The sequence below is a fragment of the Phascolarctos cinereus genome, unplaced genomic scaffold (assembly GCF_003287225.1).
Source record: "Phascolarctos cinereus isolate Bilbo 61053 unplaced genomic scaffold, phaCin_HiC Scaffold_4;HRSCAF=312, whole genome shotgun sequence".
Lineage (NCBI taxonomy): Eukaryota > Metazoa > Chordata > Mammalia > Diprotodontia > Phascolarctidae > Phascolarctos > Phascolarctos cinereus.
The window spans coordinates 440018778-440037826 of record NW_027555847.1 but is presented as its reverse complement, the minus strand read 5'-3'; the positions used below and the strand labels follow the sequence as shown (position 1 = coordinate 440037826).

The following is a 19049-nucleotide window of genomic DNA, read 5'->3' as shown; positions in this document are numbered from 1 at the left end:
GGCTTCAGCTTCCTCATCTGTAAAGTGATGGGGATGAATTAGGTGACTTTTATAATCAGTTACCATGTACTTAATTAAGTATTTACTATGTGTCAGGCAACGTAATAACCTCTGGGTATGTAAATAAATGCAAAAACTGTCCTAATCCCTAAAGAGCTCACATTCTAAATGGGAAGCCAACATACAAATAACCAGGAAGACACATGATATACACAAAATAGACATAAGCAATCTCAGAGGGGAAGACAATAGTAGCTGGGCAGCTCAGAAGGACCTCTTGCAGAAGGTAGGAATTGAGCTGAGTATTGAAGGCTTGAGGTCAGGAAAGGCAAGAAGTGGAGGTGAGGAGGGAGAGTATTCTCCACAAGGGGGACAGCCAATGAAAAGGCACAGAGTTAGGAAACGGAGCGTCATTTTCAAGGAAAAGCAATGAGACCTATGTGTAGTCAGACTATAAAATGTGTATATGGAAATCAAATTTCAGAAGACTGGAAGGGTAGGAAAGAACAATTCTCATCTGAACAGGTCAAAGGAAGGAAGAACACATGAACACACACGAACACACACACACACGTGCGTACTCACACACACACAGTTGTATGGAGACACTCAACAAGAGAGAAAAGGAGAAAGGGCAATTAGAGGTAGAACAGATTAAGGGAAGGATTAGTTCCAAGTAAAACAAATTCTAACTAAGACTTACAAAAAAAATTTATAGCTCTTCTTGTGGTGAAAAAAAAGTGGAAAATAAAGGGGTGCCCATTGAGAAGTGGAGCCCATTGAGAAGTGGCACCCATTAATTGAGAAGTGGCTAAACAAGTCTGGTATATAAATGTAATGGAATACTACTGTGTTATAAATGAAAGGGATGGTTTCACAGAAACTTGGGAAGACTTCTATGAACTGATGAAAAGCAAAGTGAGCCAATTGACATCAACACTACTGAAAAGACAAACAACTTTGAAAGACTTAGGAACTATGATAAGAATAATGATCAGCCACAATTCTAGAGGACTAATGATGAAAAAATGCTACCTACTTCCTGAAAGGGGTGACAGAGTACAGAATGCCATGTATTTGGGGTTGGGAGGGGGAAGGGGAAAATGTGGCCAATGTAGAAAGTTGTTTTACTTGACTATATGTATTTGTAGCCGGATTTTTTTTTCCCTTTCTCAATTAAGGGTTATGGTGGGAAGATGAGAAGGCAGAATTTTGCTGATTACAAATAAAATGTAACAATAATAATAAAAAATAGGACAGGTTTTTTAAAAAGTTGGAAGGGAAGAAAGTAGCACTGTACATTAAGAAGAAACCCAGGAACCAAAAGTGGGAAGTATGATGAAACATTTGTGTAAGAATCAACAGAAAGGTCATCAGAAATAGAATTGAGTTTACAATCCACTTGAGCAAAAAGAGAAAATATGTGAAAAGTCAACAAATAGATCATAAACCTGTTTCAGGTGCACCATACAGCAGTGATAGTGAACTTCTCTCTACCAAAAGAAGAGTAGCTAATAATTTCTTGACTTAAAAATTTGATAACCTTATCCTTCAAAAGGGAGAGGAACCAATGAAGGAGATTCCTATTTTGGATCTGATTCTCATTACTAAGATAGAAGTAATTACTAGGATGGAGATGACTGGATGCTTGGGGAGAACTTCATCTTGGAATTGTGACAGAGAAAATCAGGTAATGCTGACAACATCCTGAAACATACCTGTTTTGGGAGAACAGACCTGAAAGAGTAGGTGCAATTAATGGAATAAAACCGTACAGGGAATTTAGGCCAGGAGGGATGGAAAAGTCTCAAGGATAAACATCAAAAGACACAAAAAGAAACAACTTTGATAATGAAGAAAAGGGGAAAAGGCCTTTTTCTAAAAAAAAATAAGAAAGTTCAGAGAATTCACTTAGCAACTTAGATCTTAAACAGCATAATAAGCAAGCATGAATACAATGTGTGGCACGGTCCTTTAAGAACAGTGTTGAGTCTAAAACATCCATACCCTTCAATCCAGAGATCCTATTGCTAAGTTGATATCCTAAGGAAGTCAAAGATGAAATGTGCCATAAATGTAAAATATTGATAACAGCACCTGTGTAGTAGAAAAGAACTGGAAACAAGTAGAAAGATGGCTACTGATTGAAGCATGCCAAACTGTGGTACATGAATGTACTGGAATATTATATCACAGGAAACAAAGAAAATAAATAAATATGGAGAGGTATGGGAATATTTATATGAACTGATTAAAAAGTGAAGTAGATAAAACCAGGAAAACAACACACTAAATGACTACAACCATGTAAACAGAAAGAAAAACAACAATAAAAACTGAATACTTCAAAACTACAATGATCAAGCTTTGCACTGTAGAACAGAGAAGAAAATGTTCCTCCCTTCCTCCTTTGCAGAACTGGGGGACTATGTGTATGAAACACTGCACATATTGTCAGATGCAATTGAATTGTTGGTTAGTTTAGCTTTACTGCTTTTCCTTCTTTTTATTTTTAATTCTTTACTAAAAGGAATGACTTTCTGTGTAGGAAACATAGACAGGACCTATGGGGAAATGAAAGTGATGCAGAAACCAAAGGTAACAATGACAATTCCAAAAGGCTGGAATGAGCTGAGGCTGAAGAAGAAAGATAAGGACAACACTTAAGAAAATGATCTAAGAGAAAGAAATATCATAAAAGGAATAGGATACTTCAGAGTGAATGGGACAATAATAATGGATGGCAGAGAGAAGTGAGAATTGCTAAACTTTTATTTTGTTCTTCTTTTCTCCATTGAGAATGACATTTGGATTGAGCGGTACTGATTATAAAACAACAAAAAAGAAGTAGGAAATTGTTACCTAGGAGAAGTAGGGACATAGTAAAATAGCATTTCTTTGCTTTTGATGATTTCAAGTCTCCAAGTGCAGATGATATACATTCTACAGTACTCAAAGCTCAAGTCAGAGAGACTCAACTTAAAATTCATAGTCACACACTTACTAGATGTGTGACTATGGGCAAGTCACTTAACCTTTTTCTACCTCAGTTTCCTCAACTGTAAAATATGGGGAACAAATGAGATAATATTTGTGAAATATTTAGCACAGTACTTGGCACATAATAGGCTCTTGGTAAACACTTTTTTAAATCTTTATCTTAGAAACCCTTTCATTTCATTCTGGAAGGCTTCAAAGTAGAATCGAAAATAGGAAAGATATTATAAGACTGAAGATGGGTAAATGTTATTCTAATTTTAAAAAAAAGCAATAAAGCAGAAATCTGCTAAGGGCAGTGGACATGTTGATTTTTAGTAAAATTCTAAACTGTATAGTCAAAGAACATCTAGAAAAGGAAGTAGTTATTACAGAGTTATCAGGCTTAATTATGAACTAGTCATGCCAGACTAGCCTCATTTCCTTTTTTGAAAGAGTTGCTAAACTTGAAAACCACAGGAATGCTAAGTTTTATTAAGGAATTTAAGAAACTCTTAGCCTGTTCTTATAGACAAGAGCAATGATGGTTGGGGGGATTTACAAGTTGGTTAAACTATACCTAACTAGACCTAAAGAACAGTCATTTAATTTCCAAGTTTAGTGACAACCTGTTAGGAAGTCACTAATGGAATGCCTTGTCCTTGGAACTGTACTGTTTATATCAGTAACTTGGATAAAAATACAGATGACATTCTATCAAATTTGAGGATGACAAAAAGCTAGGCAAGATAATTAATATAGTGGTTGACAGGGTCAAGATCCAAAAATATCTCAAAAAGCTACAACTTTCGATCTAGTGGCAGGGTTTGAAATCAAAGGACATGGCTCAGAGTTATTCAATCTTGGGCAAGTCATTTTACTTCTTTTGGTCTCAATTTTCTTACCAGTCAATCAATCAAGCCTTTATTAAGTGTCTAGCTACTATGGGCCGGGCATTATGCTGGCACTAGGCACACAAGATATGAAACAATCCCTACCACACACTAGGACCTTATATTCTAATGGGCAGCCATGCAAAAGGATTCAACTGATTCTATCTGGCCCTAAATGCAGAAGAAGTAACAATGGTTATAGTTACAAAAAGGCAAACTTAAGCTTGATGCTTAAGCTATTCATAAGGGGAACAACTGCCTGACTTAATTCTCCATCTCTGGAATTCTTTAATCAAAGGGTGTATGTAACCACTTGCTAGGTATGTTGTAGAGGTAGGCATTCTTGCTCAGGTACTAGTTAGGACTAGATGGTCTCTTAAGTATCTTCCAACTTTGAGATTCTATTCATCTGAGTGGGGTGAAGCCTTCCAGAATGAAATGAAAGGGTTTCTAAGATAAAGATTTAAAAAAGTGTTTACTAAGAGCCTATTATGTGCCAAGTACTGTGCTAAATATTTCACAAATATTATCTCATTTGTTCCCCATATTTTACAGTTGAGGAAACTGAGGTAGAAAAAGGTTAAGTGACTTGCCCATAGTCACACATCTAGTAAGTGTGTGACTATGAATTTTAAGTTGTCTCTCTGACTTGATGCCTGGAGAGCTTTCCCCTGTGTCTCCTGGCTGCCTCATTATCTGCTTCTTCAGATGATGCTTTCAATAGAATCTAGCTAGACTAAGCATTCTTAAGCTGGGATACGTCAACTTTTTTTTTAATATTCTGGCAAATGTATTTCGATATAATTGTTTTATATTTCTATGTGTTTCATTTTATGCACTTAAAAACATTCTGAGGAGTCCATAGGTTTTAAAAGACTGCCAGGGGGGTCTAAAAATTAAAAAAAACAAACAAAAAACAGGGTTAAGGAGCCCCAGCTCTAGATAAGAGAAATCTGTTCCACAATATATTAACAAATAGGTTGATCTGAACCTTAGAAGTTTTAAGAATGCTAGACTTCAAAGTCAGGAGACATGGGTTCAAGTTCTAGATCAGCTACTTAAAACCCATATGACTATGGGAAATCGTTGAACCTCTCTGGGAATCTAATGCCTCATCAGTAAAATGGTGATAATATCTGTGGCATTTAGCTTAGTGTTTGGTTAAAGCATGAAAAGTTCTTTGTAAAGTATAAAAAGCTATTGAAATGAGCTACTGATTTCCCAGCCTAACTGAAACACTGGTCTTAAGAGTAAGCATTTGTGAAGTAAGATGAGCCTCAGTTTTCTCAACCGTAAAATGTGAAGAACAAATGAAATAGAATTTGCAAAGTATTTAGCACATGACTCCTGTCATGTCCATAATTTAAAATCAGACAAATTAAATGTTTTAAGTATTGACTATATCTATACTTTAAACAGAACCAGAAAACTTAAGAATTTGATGATCTAATAATGTATCACATCATCATAGCTTTAAAAAACTGAAAAAGGCAGGCCAGTGCGGGTATTCATCAAGATATTCTTCTCTTCTCCTATATTATTTCACTTCGTGACATCAGTTTCCACAGTTTCAATTATCAGCTCTATGTATCAACTTATCTAGCCTAACCTTTAAATTAACATCCAACAACCTAGTGAACATCTCAAACTAGATGACATCTTAAATTCAGTATGTCTAATATTGAACTCATTATCTTTCCTACCAACTCTCTTTCCCCTGTATTTCCTTATTAGTGTCATGGGAACTACTGCTTTCAGTCAAGGCTCAAAATCCAGATATTCTTGACTCCTCATTTTCATTTACTCCCACCCCCATCCCATCTAATCTGCTGCAAAGCTCTATTAATTCTACCTTCATAATATCTCTTGAATACACCTACTTCTCTCCTCTGACCATATCCTGACTCTGGTGTAGACCTTCATCACCTCATAACATGAACTAATACAAGTCTTCCACTTGTTTATTTACAATCTCCAATTTGTCCTGTATATATCTTGTTTGTATGTGATTATTTTCATACTGTCTCTGCCCATTAGACTGTGAGCTCCTTGGGAGCAGAGATTATTTTTAGCCTTTCTTTTTATCCCCCATGCTTAAACATAGTACCTAACACAAAGTAGGCACTTAATTAATGCTTGTTGACAGCTCATTGACTTGTCTTTATTTATTTCACTTTGCTAAGTTCATGCAAGTCTTTCCATACCTCCCCTGTATTCTTGATATTCATCATTTTTATGGCATTTATTCCAAGCAATTCACGTACCACAATTTGTTTAGTCATTTCACAACTGTTGGACACTTACTTTGTTTCCAGGTCTTTGCTACTACACAACTCTTTACTAGACCAGACTTCTTAAGAAGTTATCAAATATTGTTCATCCTTTAGGAAACTGGGATGTAATGTTACAGTTTCTAGCCACCATACTTTAGAGGAATAGTGAGCTTCAGCAAGTGGTTACTTATGCCCTGATATTTCAGCTGCCTTATTAAAGTAGAATATTAGCATTCAGTTTAGTTGCTCCTGGTGAAATTGAGGTAAAAGTATTTCAGTATATCTTAGCTAAAATTTAAATGGTGGAGAAAAATAAAACTAGAATGTGATCTGGAACCTGTTCTGACTTTACCTGCAACTTCATCTTCAAATAGTCAATTATAATCAAAAGTATCTGTTAAGCACCTGTCTGAATATATATGTTGGTAGTATGAAGCAAGTATCAGCTAGGAACCTAAAACCTGACAGGTGACATCATTTAATATGTCAAGTACCAAAAAGATTAATATTACAGATGAATGAAATGGACAGTCTGCCTGTCGGAAGTCTCTCCCCTCTTCAGTTTATCCTTCACTCAGCTAAAGTGATTTTCCTAAAGTGCCAGTCTGACCATGTCACCTCCCCTACTGAAAAGACTCCAGTGGTTCCCTATCACCACTAGAACTGACACTGGCTTCTTTGTTATTCCTCAAACAAGACATTCCATCTCAGCACCAGGCATTTTCCCTATTTTCTAGGCCTTGAAATCTCTTTCTCCTCATCTCTGCCTTCTGGCTTCCCTGGATCCCTTCAAGTCCCAGCTAAAATCCTATCTTCTCCAAGAAACCTCTTCCCCGTATATGGCTTGTTTGTACATATTGCTTGCTGTCTTCCTCCACCAGATTTTGAACCCCTTGAGGGCAAGGTCTGTCTTTTGTCTTTTTTTTTTTTTAAAATCTCCAGCATTTAGCATAGCACCTAGAACACAGGAGGTACTTAATAAATACTTACTGCCATACCTCTTCCCTCTGTCCACATGGGGTATCATACCCTCACCTGCAGGAGCTTTACCCAAAGGAATGTAAATTTTGATCACTGAAACCTCAAAAGGTATCTTGGGGTTTACAGGCTAGATTTTTCTCTTAAGGAACATGCCTTAAACACAATTATTCTGACTCTCATTGATTGGCCAACAACAGATCCCAGGCCAAGCCCCCTCACAGTCACTGGTTTGAGTCCTGATTGGCTCAGAGTGAATGTAAACAGTAATTGTTTCCATTTAGGCCAGAAATCCTGAGGGTCTTCCCCAACCAGATTGATTTTTTGTTTTTTGGATTAGGTAAAAGATGCCATTCTTGGCCTCATTTCTCACCTACCCTTAATCACTGAATGGGTGTTGCCTCAGTCAAACTGAGACCTGTTAAAGACCTTAGCTTAAAAAGGCCAAGGATTCCCACAGCATGCAGGACCATCTCCAGTTATCCAGAATCTGTATCTTGTCACTGGATCCAGATGGCTACAGAGGAGAAAGTGAGGCTAATGACTTTGCACAACCCTCCCTCACTTAAATTCAGTTCACTTGCATATCAAAGCACCACCTCCCTAATGTCATGGTCCTTCAACAACTGCCACAGTGACATCTTTTTAAGTCCTCATCAAGATTTCTTGCCTTATTGTCCATAGTTAATTTAAGGAAATGACTACCGCTTTGTATTTCACTTCCTCTTTGTTTAATTTTACAAAATACTTTTTCAGCTAAAAAACATTTTTTATTCTTCTTAGTACAGCAAAAATGCTGACTTTTAAAATATTGCTTTAGGAAAAAATAATTTTTTTCAGCATTTATACACAAATTTTTTTGTTAAAAATTTTTTTTAGGGCTGCTAGGTGGAGCACTGGACCTGGAGTCAGGAAGGTCTGAGTTCAAATGTGGCCTCAGACTCTTACTAGCTGTGGGATCCTAGGCAAGTCACTTAACCCTGTTTGCTTTAGTTTCCCCATATGTAAAATGATCTGGAGATGTAAGGAAAACTACTCCAGTATCTCTGCCAAGAAAACCCCAAAAAGGACCACAAAGAGTTGGACAAGACTGAAATGATTAAACAACAACAATACAGATTTTTAAAAGATTTTAGAAATGCCTGTGATAAATAAGTGAAGCCAAGTTTGTCATTTTGTTACATGAATTAAGCTCTTTCATGTGATGTTTTTACCATTTTCATTTATTAGGATCCTTTTATGTAAAGTAAAATATGTTAAAGAAAAAAGTATAATTTACTTTTCCTTTCTCAAATGTTTTGTATTTTTCAGTTTTTCCAGGACAATGGTTTTTCAAAGGTGTCTTCTTATCCTTTGGAAGAAGTCTGGAGATATGCAAATATCTCATTATCAATTTAACTCCTTTCCCAGCTTTCTCAGAGCTTAAAATAGCACAGCATTAAAACTGGTGAGAAAACCAAATGAAGAAAGTGTTTTTCTCTGCCTTACAACAGTAGACAGTTGTCAGAAATTTCTGTTCCAAGAGCTTTTTATTTATTCAAGCCGGTTTCAATGAAAGTCTTCATACATTTGTACTAAAATAAATGCATTTATATAAGTGAAATCCTGTTGGAAATAAATGTCACTGCAGTTTTATATATAAGAATATGATTTCCAAGCCCCTATTGATCACCCTCTATTTCATGTAGTATCCATATGTGTAACTCCAATACAAAAAACAAAAAACAAAAAAACAATAATCGGGACATTTCCAGGGCCTCATGATAAAATCTGACCAATTTTTAAATTAAATATTTAAATTCTAGGAATATATATTAATGGTTAGGAAAGTTAATTTCATTGTATTGTTCTGTGAGGCTTTAGTGGCATCTGGAATTTTAAAGTAGATTTTTGGGTACTTTATTGACTGTTGATTAACTTGAGGCTTTCAGTACCTTTAAAAGAACAATTAAAAAGATATACTTTGATACTGTAACTTTCAATCAGAAGGTCAAAATAATTTTTATTCTGATACCCCTATCAGCTGGGGCAAGGGAGAAGGGAGGGACTGGAAAGGCCTTATACTGAATTTTGAAAACAACTAAAAATTCCAAAGAGGCAGTGTTAATAAGTAAATACATTCTAGGCATGGAGGACAGACTGTAAAATGCCCTTAGTTGGGCATGGCAGTGTTCACGTGTGAGGAAGAAGGCTAGTTTGACTGGACAACAGAGTGTGAAGACAGAGTTTTCATCTCAAAATCCCCAAACACCATCTTTCCTCTTTTTCCCCAGTCTCAGAGGAAGGAAGCTCTTCTTGCAAGGCTTACCACTGCCTACAGGTAGGGGACAGAAGGGAATAAGTATTTATTAAAGTGCCTACTATGTGCCAGGCACTGTGATAAGTACCTTACAAATGTTATCCCATTTGATCCTTATAACAACCTTGTGAAGTAGGGACTACTGTTTTCCTCATTTTACAGTTGAGGAAACTGAGGTAGATAGAGGTATATTATTTCCCTGGGTGATCTCATTAGATTCCACCATTTCAACTATCATCTCTATGCAAAATGATTTTCAAATCTACTTGTCTAGCCCTAACCTCTCTTCCCAACAGCCTTTTGGACATCTCAACTAGATGCCTTGTAGATATCTAAACTCAATACTTCAAAAACAACTCATGATCTCTGCTCCCAATTCTCCCTCATCCTATCATCCTCCTAGTCACCCATACTTATATCCTAGATATCCAGACTCCTCATTCTCACCTTCCATATCCAATCAGTTGCCAAGTTCTGTCATTTCTACCTCCACAATATCTTTCATTTGTGCTCCTTTCTCTTTCAAATCCTGCTACCACATCGATGAGAGCCTACTGTAATAGAGCCTGCTGGTTGGTCTCCCTGCCTCTAGCCTCTCCCCACTCCAGTCCACTCTCTACTCAGTTGTCAAAAGTTATCTTCCTGAAAGGCAGGTCTGACCATATCCCTCTTTATTAAATAAATTCTGGTGGCTCCCTATTAATGCCATTATCAAATAGAAAATACTGTCTGGTTTTCAAACCCTTTCATCTGGACCCCCATCCACATACTCTTGCCTGTCTTCCTTGCTGTTCATTGCATGAAACATTTGATGTTTTGACTAAGCATTTTCACTGGCTGTCCCCCGCTCCTGGAAATCTCTCCTTCTCCATATCAGCTTCCCTGGTTCCCCGGCCTTCCTCAAGCAGCTCAAGTCCAATGTTCTTGCAAGAAGCCTTTCCCACTCCTCCTTAATCTTAATACCTTCCCTCTGAGATTACCCCCCCCACACACACATTTATCCTGTATATATCTTGTTTGTACATGGTTGTTTGCATGTTGCCTTTCCCATCAGACTGTGAGGTAGCCGAGGGGAAGTACTGTCTTTTGCTTTTCTTTGCATCCCCAGGGCTTAGCACAATGTCTGGCAGGGAACAGAACATAATAAATGCTAGCTGACAGATTGACTATCCCCTCAAACTCTTGTGCTACATCTCACCTTCTTTTCTCAGCCAAAATCCTAGAAAAAGCTATCTACACTAGCTGCCTCCATTTCTTCTACTCTCATTCACTCTTCAACTTTTTGCAATTTAGCTTCTGCTGACCTCATCACTCAATTGAAACTGCTTGCTCTAAAGGTACCTGTGCTCTCTTGCTAAATCTCGATCTTTTCTCAGTGCTAATCCTTCTCAACCTGTCTGTTGCATTTGACAATGCTGACCATCCTCTCCAACTTGATACTCTTTCATCTGGATTTTCCTAACATTCTTTTCTTGGTTTTTCCCCTGCTTGTTTGACTGTTCCTTCTCATTTTCCCTTGCTGGTTCATCATCTATAGCACACTTCCTAACTGTGGGTGTTTCCCAAGATCCTGTCCTAGGTCCTCTTCTTTTTACCTCTAAATTCTCTCTCTGTAACCTCATCAATTCCCATGGGCGTAGCCATGGGAGATGGATTTTCCCACCTCTATGCAGATGACTCTCAGATCTACAGTCCCAGTATTTCTTCAGAGCTCTAGCATCAAATAATCAACTGCTCAATTGCCTACCAGACTTTTCAAATGCAACATCTTTACTTTTTTTTTTTAACCACTGATTGTCATTTCAAGAATCTCAACATCAGGAATGAAAATGTTTTGCAGGATAAGGAAAAGTAATTCCATGGCTCACTGAACAACATAAAAGAAAGGCTTATGAGGCTTACAGTACTTTTAAGATCATCATAGTCCTTATTTTAAAAAATGGACTTTAAACTTCCTAATTAGATTCTTTTTAATCAAAAATTGTTGAATTTATTGACATTTTAATATCAAAGCTGCCAAAATTAAGTAAACTATGAGACCCTGTTGCCTCCATCCAATCCTGTTATGCTTTGTGTGAAACAATTTGGTTGTTTTCAATGTGATGAGAATTGGGAAGTTGAGCAATAATATATATGTTTTTAAGTTCCTGCTTTGTCCTAGGCATTGGAATACAAAGTTGAAATATTTATATAGCCCCGTGAGCTTTTCATTTTTTTCTTCTAAACCTTCTTCTGTTCCAACCTTCCCAATTTCTATATAGCCATCTTTCCTGACTCCAGAATCATAACCCCAAATACTATCTTTACCTACTCATTTTTCCTCACTCCACATAATGAATCGCCAAATCTTGCAGTTTCTCCCTTCACAACATTTCTTATGTTTGATCCCTTTTCTCCATTCCCACAGCTACCACCTTGGCCCTCATTCCCCCTCGCCTACATTGTTATAACAGCCTCATTTCTCTCTGTCTTCAGGCTGTCAAAACTCCAGTCCAACAGTTAAAGCCCTATACAACCTGGTCCCAAACTCTTTCTAACCTAGTTGGACATTACTACTTCTCCTGTATTCTTGACTTCTACCCAAAAGGGCATTCCCTCTATTCCTCATACATGCCACTCCATCTCCCATTTCTGTGCTCCTGCATTAACTGTTTTCCATGCCTTGAATGTGCTCCCTTTCTTACCCCTGGCTCAAAAGCCTTCTCTTCAAGATGAAGCTTCAAAACCATCTTCTGCATGAAGCCTTTCCTATTTCCACCAACCGTCAATGCTCTCCTGCCCAAAGTGCTGTATATATTTTTAGACATACTTGTTTTCTCTCCTGCTAGAATGCAAACTCTGAACAAACTGGAATTGTTTCATTCTTTGTACTTGAGTTACCAGTATGTAGTAGTGCCTGACACATAGTAGGGGCCTAATAAATACTTGATGACTGGCTGGTTGATCTAGAATATCATCTTAAACTCATGAAGTCCCAAACTGATGATTTTCCTTCCAAAGTTTGCCCCCTCCTAATTTCCCATTTCTCTTCAAAACACCATCAGGCTCAAACACTTGAGTCATTCTTGACTGTCTCCTCCCATATCCAGTCAATCCAATCCTACTGATTCTAAGTGCAATATCCAGCACGTTTTTCCTTTCCCTTCCCTCAATTTTACATCAGGTCCTTGTCCTCAATCCCCTGGGTTACTCTAATAGCCTCTTACCTATTCCCTTATCTGAAGTTTCCATCTTTAACAACACTGCCAAGATCATCTAAGGCATAAATTTGATTAAGTCAAATCCTGTCCAAAAATTTATGGAAATACAAACCAGATCTATAATGATCTGTCTCAGACATAATTTTATAGCCTTGACTGAATTTCACTTCCCAGAAATTGAAGTTATTACTGTTTTTTCCCTTAGGCAGGTAGGTGGCTCAGTGGATAGAGCACTGGGCCTGGAGTCAGTAGATCTGGATTCAAATCTAGCTTCTGACACTTACTAGCTATGTGACCTTGGGCAAGTCACTTAGCCTCTCTACCTGCCTCAGTTTTCTCAACTACAAAATGGAGATAACAAAAGCACCTGCCTTTCAGGGTTATCCTGAAGGTCAAATCAGATATTTGCAAAGCTCCTAGCAGGCTCTTAATAAATGCTCTGCTTCCATTTGTTCCAGACAAAGATGACAAATGTGTGGATACTCCACACATTCTTGCCCCATTCTGGCTAAGATTTGAGATTAAGGTGGGTTAAATTATCTTTATGGTCCCCTCATGGCCTCCTAAAACCTATGATCCTGCTTCAACTTTATGACTTAGTTAAGGTGCCAGTTCCTATGTGACTGTGATTAGAAGAGATCCCTCTTTCCTTGCATCTCTAAGGTTTGTTTGACTTTTCCTAGATAATTATATGCTAACTTGCATCATAATAATTTATTTACTTATCTCATCCCCCTAGAGTTCGAAGTCCTTGCCCACAGGAACTATATAATATTTCAACTTTCTATTCCAGTGCCTAGAGCAGAAGTTAAGAGCACAATACATAAACACATTAATATCTTTGCTCAACTTCCCAATTCTCATCACTTTGGGAATATCCAAGTTACTTCACATAAAACATACAGGATTGGGTGGAGGCAGCTCTTCCCTAAGAGGAAACCAATTATGAAGCATAAGCCCCATTTTAAAAAATATGGACTATGACAATCATTTAAAGATCACCTAAGCCTTCAAAGTACTCTAAGCCTCAAATGTCTTTGTTTTACGTTATTCAGTCACCCTCCTTCTGTAAAACATTTTCCTTCCTGATGTGGAAATTCATGAAATGACGACCAAAGGTTGAAAATATAAACATGCTAAATTAGATAATCAACCTGCTAACCTGGCAGCTTTCCCTAGACCTTTCCTTCCTTCTCCCAACCTATAAGGAAACCAAGATATGAAGATCAAATGTAAGTTCAACGAGACCTTTCAGTTTCCTGTTAGAGTCTAAGTACAATTTCTTTCCCTTTCCCAGCCCCACGCTCCCCCCAGCACCACACAAGTAAAAAAATGCAAAACGCCAAAAACCCCAGCTGTCACCCCGGCCCGCATCCACACCCGAGGCTGCGGCTCAGCCGGCAGTGTAGAGCACTTACTGAGCTGTCCCCCGCCCGGCATCACACTCGGCTCCCGGCTTCCGACACCCCCCGCTCCGGCTGCCCCGAGGATCCCGGGGCCTCCCACCCCCGGCGGGGTCCCGCTCTGCCGCTCGAAGTTGCCGGGGTTGGAAAAGTAGTCGCGGAGGCGCGGCAGCTCCCGGCCGCTCTCCAGCAGCTCCGTGTGCAGCTCCAGGGCCGTCAGCAGGAACTGATCGCGCAGCAGCTGCGCCGCGATAGCGTCCACCGACAGGCGGGCGGGGGGCTCCCCCGTCGCGGCCGCCTCCCCCCCGGCGACCCCCAGCCGCCCTCCGCCCGCCCCGGCCACCGGCTCCTGCGGGGACAGCGAGCCTCCGGAGCCGGGATCGGGGCCACCTCCGGGACCCAGCCGCAGGCCAGGCCGCCGCTCCTCGTCGGCCGCCGCCGCCACCTCGTCGTCGTCGTCGTCCGAGTCGCTGAGAAAGGGGTTCACGCCGCCGCAGCCCCCTCCCGCAGACATCGCCGCCATCTTAATCTGTCAGGTGCTTCGGCTCCTCCCCGCCGGACGGTGACACACCACGCCTGGTGTTGCCGCGGGCCCGGAGGGGCCGCTCCGACCTGGGCCCGCCTCCGGACTAGCCGTCTGCGCCTCGGTTCCCCGCAGAGAGGCGGCAGCTACCGCGGCACAGGCAGCAACAACTGCTCCACAGCCCGGCTCCGCAGGCGTCTTCCTGGTCTCCACTCTCGCGGGAAGTGGGAGTTGTTCGCGTTCCCAGCCACCCCCGCTCTGGAGCGGAACGTCCCTCTCTCCCGCCCCCCACGCCCCGAGGCCCCGCCCCCTCTTCAGCTGGATAGGCCCTAGGAGGAGGGAAAGTGCTGGGGATCAGCGCTCTCGGTATCGCGAGAACCTCCAGCAGCCGGTAAGTCCCGACCCTGGCGCGGCTGTAAGCGGCGCGGGGGGCGCGGTGCCTCGGAGGATCCCTTACGGGCAGTCACGGGGATAGGGATGGCACCCCCTGGGGGCTTCGGTCCTTTGCCTTTAACGCTGAGTGACTGCGTGGGCGTTTCCTCACGTGTGAACCACGGCAGAGCCCCGCTTCCGGGAGGTTCTGGGGCGCTCCGAGCCCGCGGATGGAGGGATTGGGGGGCGGTGAGGGGGAGGTCTGGGGGAGGGCAGTGTCTCCTTCCTCCCTCCCTCCTTCCCCGGCAGGTTTGGACTCTTGCGGGTCAGCGGGTGCCAAGCCTGGCTATCCCAGCTTGTCCGGGCGCCTCTAGGTGCGAGAGCCGGCGGGTGCCACACTTATCCTTGTCACCCCAGGCCAGGGCTTTAAACTTCTGAATTTAAATATATGTGTGTATGCCATTTCTCAGAATGTTTTAAAGGTTACAAAACTCATAGGATTACTGTATTGAAATAGTTTTATATGTATTTATTTTATATGTTTAAATTTATGTACATAAAATTTAAATATGTAGATATATAAAACAAACTATTTCAATATAGTGTTTCCTATATAATCATATGGAAATTGTGTATTTAATATATGATACAATTCTATATAAATTTCCTATATGATTTCAATAAGAAATCAATGAGAAATGGTCCATTTATTTGTCAGTTGTATCCAACTCACTGCCATTTGAGATTTTCTTGGCAGAGATACTGCAGTGGTTTGCAGTTTCCTTCCCCAGCTCATTTTACAGATGAGGAAACTGAGGCAAACAGGATTAAGTGACTTGCCCAGGGTCACACAGCTAGTAATTGTCTGAGGCTGGATTTGAGGAAGATGAGTCTTCCTGATTCCAAACCCAGTGTTCTAAGCTACCCCAAAGTGGTCCATAGCCATGACCAGAATGCAAGAGAAGTCCATGACCCAAAAAAAGGTTAAAAACTTCTGCCATAGTGAGGGTCCCAGGAAAGGAAGGAAGCTAAACCCAAACTAAGGGGTTTATGTGGGATGAGTGGCATGAACTAAGTGTTCTCTTTTCCATTCTGTGACTGTTTCTGGAATCACCATCTATCTCCCAGGGTTGCTCCGAGGATCATTTGAGATAATGATTGTAAAGTGCTTAGCACAGTGCCTACTACATAGTAAGCGATACATATATATATATATGTCAGCTATTATGATTATTAAATTTCAGCCATGCAGTTCCTTCGTAACAGTGGGAAAATAAACTATGACAAAGTATTCCTCTGTAAACTGCAGACTCAAAGGGTCATAGGGTCATAGATTTAGAGCTGGAAGGAAGCATAGAGGCCTGTTAATCTAACTGGCTCGTTTTATATTGAGGAAACTTCTCAAAATCACATAATAAATAGCAGAGCCAGGATTCAAATACAATCCCTCTGACTCAAAATTTCACACACTTTCTACTATACCACAATGCCTAGCCTGCCACTATCACTTTATAGCTGAGATAACTGAGACTCAAAGTTGCCAAATCCTGGAGTTTCTTAGAGACTGAGTTTCAGTGTTTGAATCTAGGCCCCTTGTTCTCATTATCCTCCTTCAGCCATATACTCTAGCCAAACTAGTTGTAGTGCTCCTTGTAATGCAGTCCATCTCCTTGTGGGTTCTCCTTCCTCACCTCCACTTTTTAGAATTCCTAGTTAGATTAAATTAGATAAAACATTTATCTAAGGATCAGACACTGTGATAATCTGTAAGAATACAAATTCAAGGAAAAATAAGTTTTCCTTCAAGGCTTAATTCCTGAAGCCTTTTCTAATTTACCCCAGCTGCTATGTGTGTGTGTTATCTTCCCCCACCTATATTTGTAAGTTTCTTGAGGGTAGAGGCTGTTTCATCCTTATCTCCTAGCAGAATTCTTGGCATTATGTAGGCAGTTAACATGCTTGTTGATTGATTGATAGGGCTTCCAACTTCTAGGGAAGGGTTCCTTTTACTGTGTTATAGTGATATAGCAATGTCCACTTCCAAGTGTCCAGTTTTTTTTTTATCACTGGGCATACATGTACCTAGAAGTGGTCAGAGTGCAGGCATATACATCCTCTGCATATGTTCCATGGGAGGCCTGGGCCCTGACCACTTAATAGGACACATTTAGTAAGCACTAAAGGACTTGGTACTTTGGGATGACCATTGTCAACTGGAAATAAAGGATATGATGCCTATACAGATGTGTGAGTGCATGCATGCAAAGTACTTCATACACCATAACTGCTATGGAGGGTTTCTGTACCATCTGACCATCATCAGTCATCCCTTTTCATGGCAGTGATGCCACACAACACAAGTTGAAGCATAGAGAAAATGAAATGATTTGGACATGGTCATAGAGCAATTCACTTCTTGCCTAAGAGCAGACCTTGGAGAGCAATTTGATGATCTGGTACTAAGGTCAGTGAGCCAAACTGCCTCTCTCTAGTAACACATTAATTCTCATAGCACCTCTAGAAGGAGTGCTACATATAAAACATTGTTAAATGTAACCTAATATTTCCTGATTCTTCTATGTACTCAGTTAATTGTCACATTACATTGAAACTTTTTACTCCCTAGTAATATTAGGAATTCAGTGGAAGTTATTAACTGCTAATTTTTAAAGCTGATTTCCCCCCCCCCCATACTATGTATCTCTTTCTACAACACATCCAGAAGAGTTTTCTTTAAAGATGATTAGTTATTCCTAATCTGGAAGTGGAAATAGGGGAAAGATTTTAGAGAACTGTAGGAGGTCGAGGAGGTCAGGGACCTAATAGTTAAGTATCCAGCCAAAAGTATTTTTTTCCCCAAAGTTACCAATAATCTCTTTTAAATTTTTTTTATTTTCTCCTAATTACATGCTAAAACAATTTTTTTTAAGTTTTGAGTTCCAAATTCTCTCTCTTCCTTCCTCCTTCCCCTCTCCTCGAGGCAGTAAGCAATCTCATAGAGGTTATACATGTACAATCATATAAAACATTTCCATATTAAGTCATTTTGTACAAAAGGACTTGAACAACAAAAAAGAGCAAAAGTCGGGAAGAAAGAAAAAAGAGAAAGAAGCAAAGTAGTATGCTTCAGTCTGTATTCAGACAATATTGGTTCTTTCTCTGGAGGTAAATAGCATGTCCTTTGGGATTGTCTTGGATCATTGTAATGCTGAGAATAGCTAAGTCATTCACATTCTTCATGATACCATATTGCTATTACTGTGTACAACATTCTCCTGGTTCTTCTCACTTCACTTTGCATCAGGTCATGTAAGTCTTTCCAGGTTTTTCTCAAATGATCCTGCTTGTCATTTCTTATAGCACAATAATATTCCATCACAATCATACACCACAACTTGTTCAGCCATTCCCCCATTGGTAGGGCATCCCTTTGATTTCCAGTTTTAGCCACCACAGAAAGACCTGTTATAAATTTTTTGTACAAATAGATCCCTTTCCCTTTTTTAAAAAAATCTCTTTGACATACAGACCTAGCAGTCAGCTAAAAATATTTTAAAGAAAAATTAGTTGTGTATTAATTCAGTGTGCCTCTTACTGTATAACTAGTTGGTGCTTCTTTGTATGCAAGGCAAAAACTCAAACAACTGACATGGTAGGCAACAAAAGAGTGCCATTATACTTTATGCTTTGGGGACTGAAGAGTAGTTTGAAAAAGGTGTGTCTGCAACTGGTTTGTTGACAGAAAAAGGCAGCCAGCTGAGTTAAAGATTTCTAAGACTATTTCAGTTAAGATCTTTTTTAAGGGAGGCCTATCAAGTAGGAGGATTACTACTGATTAATGAAGTCCCTTCCTAGGATGTTTTGTTGGAAAGGGACTGTAGAGGCCACTTGGTCTAACCCTTCCCCATTTAACAGGAATAGCTAAGACTCAGAGAGGTTAGTGAATGCTGTAAGGTCACACTGGTAATAATTGGCAGAGCCAGGATCTGAATGAAGGTCCACTCATGTCAGATCCCAAAGTCTTTCCATTTTACCACTCTGCCTGCAGTCATGAGAATACCAGAAAATGACTTTAAGGCCTCAGATGCAGAGAGAATATTAAAAATGCATTTGCTAAGCTGGTTGAAAATAA

The 19049-nt window shown here is 39.9% G+C and overlaps 2 protein-coding genes across 8 annotated transcripts in view; one reads left to right on the top strand and one right to left on the bottom strand.

The window, feature by feature from the left end:
• RELCH (RAB11 binding and LisH domain, coiled-coil and HEAT repeat containing) overlaps window positions 1-14804 on the bottom strand; it is a 138515-nt gene extending 123711 nt beyond the window's left edge. For 3 of the 6 annotated variants that reach the window (XM_020995710.2, XM_020995712.2, XM_020995713.2), the window contains exon 1: window positions 14038-14783. In XM_020995710.2, coding sequence (XP_020851369.1) covers window positions 14038-14545 — 508 coding nt within the window. In that variant the 5' untranslated portion in view covers window positions 14546-14783. Of the gene's footprint in view, window positions 1-14037 lie in introns of all 6 variants that reach the window. The other 3 variants (XM_020995716.2, XM_020995715.2, XM_020995711.2) reach the window with 3 other exon arrangements.
• Window positions 14805-14858: 54 nt separating this feature from the next.
• The window catches only part of PIGN (phosphatidylinositol glycan anchor biosynthesis class N), a 229230-nt gene continuing 225039 nt past the window's right edge, over window positions 14859-19049 (top strand). For both annotated transcript variants that reach the window (XM_020995757.2, XM_078153336.1), the window contains exon 1: window positions 14859-14936. The gene's annotated coding sequence lies outside the window, so the exon portion shown is untranslated. The remainder of the gene's footprint in view (window positions 14937-19049) is intronic.